Raw genomic sequence first — 1,838 nt, 5'->3', positions numbered from 1 at the left:
ACATTGGGCTAGATGTGGTCAGTAATTACTTGCCAGATTAATACAATACTATCAGCAAGTGGTCAGCCTGGATTCAGTGTGCACTGAAGGGGGCATTACAGACGCTGAAAGAATGATGAGGGGAGGAGTTTAGAGAAGGTGTGAGGATCAGTTATATTCTGCTCACATTGATGCCAGAGCTGCAGCTCTCTGCAGGTGTGTGAAGATGGAGACCCAGGACGAAGCAGAGCTCTGCTTTCCACAACTCTTCAACATCTCCTGCAAGAAGCCTAAAACATCTCTGTCTCAAGTTTTGCTCCCTTACGTTGTGGTGTTTTCAGTCTCTCTGCTAACTGTGGCTCTCAACCTTCTCGTCATTGTCTCAGTCTCCCACTTCAGGCAGAGATTTACTTTTTTAAACTTCTGCTGTGGCTTTACTACTACTACAACTCTACTACTAATTACGACTAAATTTAAATTAATTTATATCTTATGGGTAGACTATTATCGGACAATAATGTGCAACTCTAAAGATTCTATCCTCTACTACCCTTTCAACTGTCTACACTTTCGGATAGGACAGCTGCAATAATTTTGTTTGTTTAGATTGTTTTAGTATAGAAATAATGACTTCTTGATATTTCTCTCTCTTCTTTCAGACAGCTCCACACACCCACTAACATCCTCCTCCTCTCTCTGGCTGTCTCAGACTTTCTCATTGGTCTGTTGTTGATGCCAGCAAAAATCCTACGAGACACAGCTTGTTGGTTTCTTGGTCAACTCACATGTTCTCTGTATAGTTATATATGCTTCGTCATTACCTCTGCCTCAGTGGGCATTATGGTGCTGATATCAGTCGACCGCTATGTGGCTATTTGTGACCCTCTGCATTACCCCACCAGAATCACTGACAGAAGAGTGAAACTCTGCGTCTGTCTGTGTTGGCTCTGCTCGGTTTTTTACAACATACTATTTATAAAGGACGACCTGCTTCAACGAGAACGACATACTTCCTGTTATGGAGAATGTGTATTTGTCATAGACTACATTGTAGGAACCACTGACATTGTTTTAACTTTTATTGCTCCAGTTACTGTCATCGTATTTCTGTATATGAGAGTATTTGTGGTGGCTGTGTCTCAGGCCCGTGCCATGCGCTCTCATGTTACAGCTGTCACACTGCAGCTCTCAGTGACTCTAACAGCAAAGAAATCAGAGTTAAAAGCAGCCAGGACTCTGGGTGTTCTTGTTCTTGTGTTTCTATTATGTTTCTGCCCATATTACATTGTTTCATTTTTTGGATACGAGTTGCTCAATAGCTCATCTGCATCCATTGTGATCTATCTGTATTATTTTAACTCCTGTCTAAATCCTTTGATTTATGCTATGTTCTACCCCTGGTTTAGAAAAGCTGTGAAATTAGTTGTCACTCTACAGATACTTCAGCCAGGCTCCTGTGAGGTCAGCATACTGTAGAAGAAAGAGATCTTTCCAAAAAGATGTTTATGATAAAAACTGAACAACCAGCTGTTAAAACCCTTTCTGTCTCTTTAAGAGAACAAGGAGAATAATGTGTGTTGTTCACCTTATTAGGCATATTCTAAAAATTGGAAATTATTACATATCCGGGATATTTATGTTTATCCAGATCAATGACAGTTTTTGTAATCATCTTTGAAGTAATTCTGTATTTTTGTCTGATTCTGCAATTAAGACCACTATTATTGATGCCATAGAAATAAAAGGGAAGTGTGGTTTTTTTTTTTTTTGTTTGTTTTTTATTCAAATATAATCATTAATTGATCACAATATTCAGAAACTGTTTCATGGTTCATGTCTTTTTTTCATTTTGTAAAAGA

At 38.8% G+C, this 1,838-nt stretch overlaps 1 protein-coding gene across 1 annotated transcript; it reads left to right on the top strand.

The window, feature by feature from the left end:
* Positions 1–205: 205 nt before the first annotated feature.
* On the top strand, positions 206–1,455 carry LOC308410583 (trace amine-associated receptor 13c-like; the record flags this gene model as incomplete). Its single annotated transcript, XM_080904002.1, has 2 exons — positions 206–378; positions 639–1,455. The coding sequence occupies 2 exons, from the start codon at positions 206–208 to the stop codon at positions 1,453–1,455; spliced, it is 990 nt and encodes a 329-aa protein (XP_080760128.1).
* Between the last annotated feature and the right edge of the window lie 383 nt (positions 1,456–1,838).

This window comes from Rhamphochromis sp. 'chilingali' (assembly GCF_963969265.1).
Source record: "Rhamphochromis sp. 'chilingali' genome assembly, chromosome: 14".
Classification (NCBI taxonomy): Eukaryota; Metazoa; Chordata; class Actinopteri; order Cichliformes; family Cichlidae; genus Rhamphochromis; species Rhamphochromis sp. 'chilingali'.
Note: the sequence above shows the minus strand (reverse complement) of the source record. Positions and strands in the feature narration are given on the sequence as shown.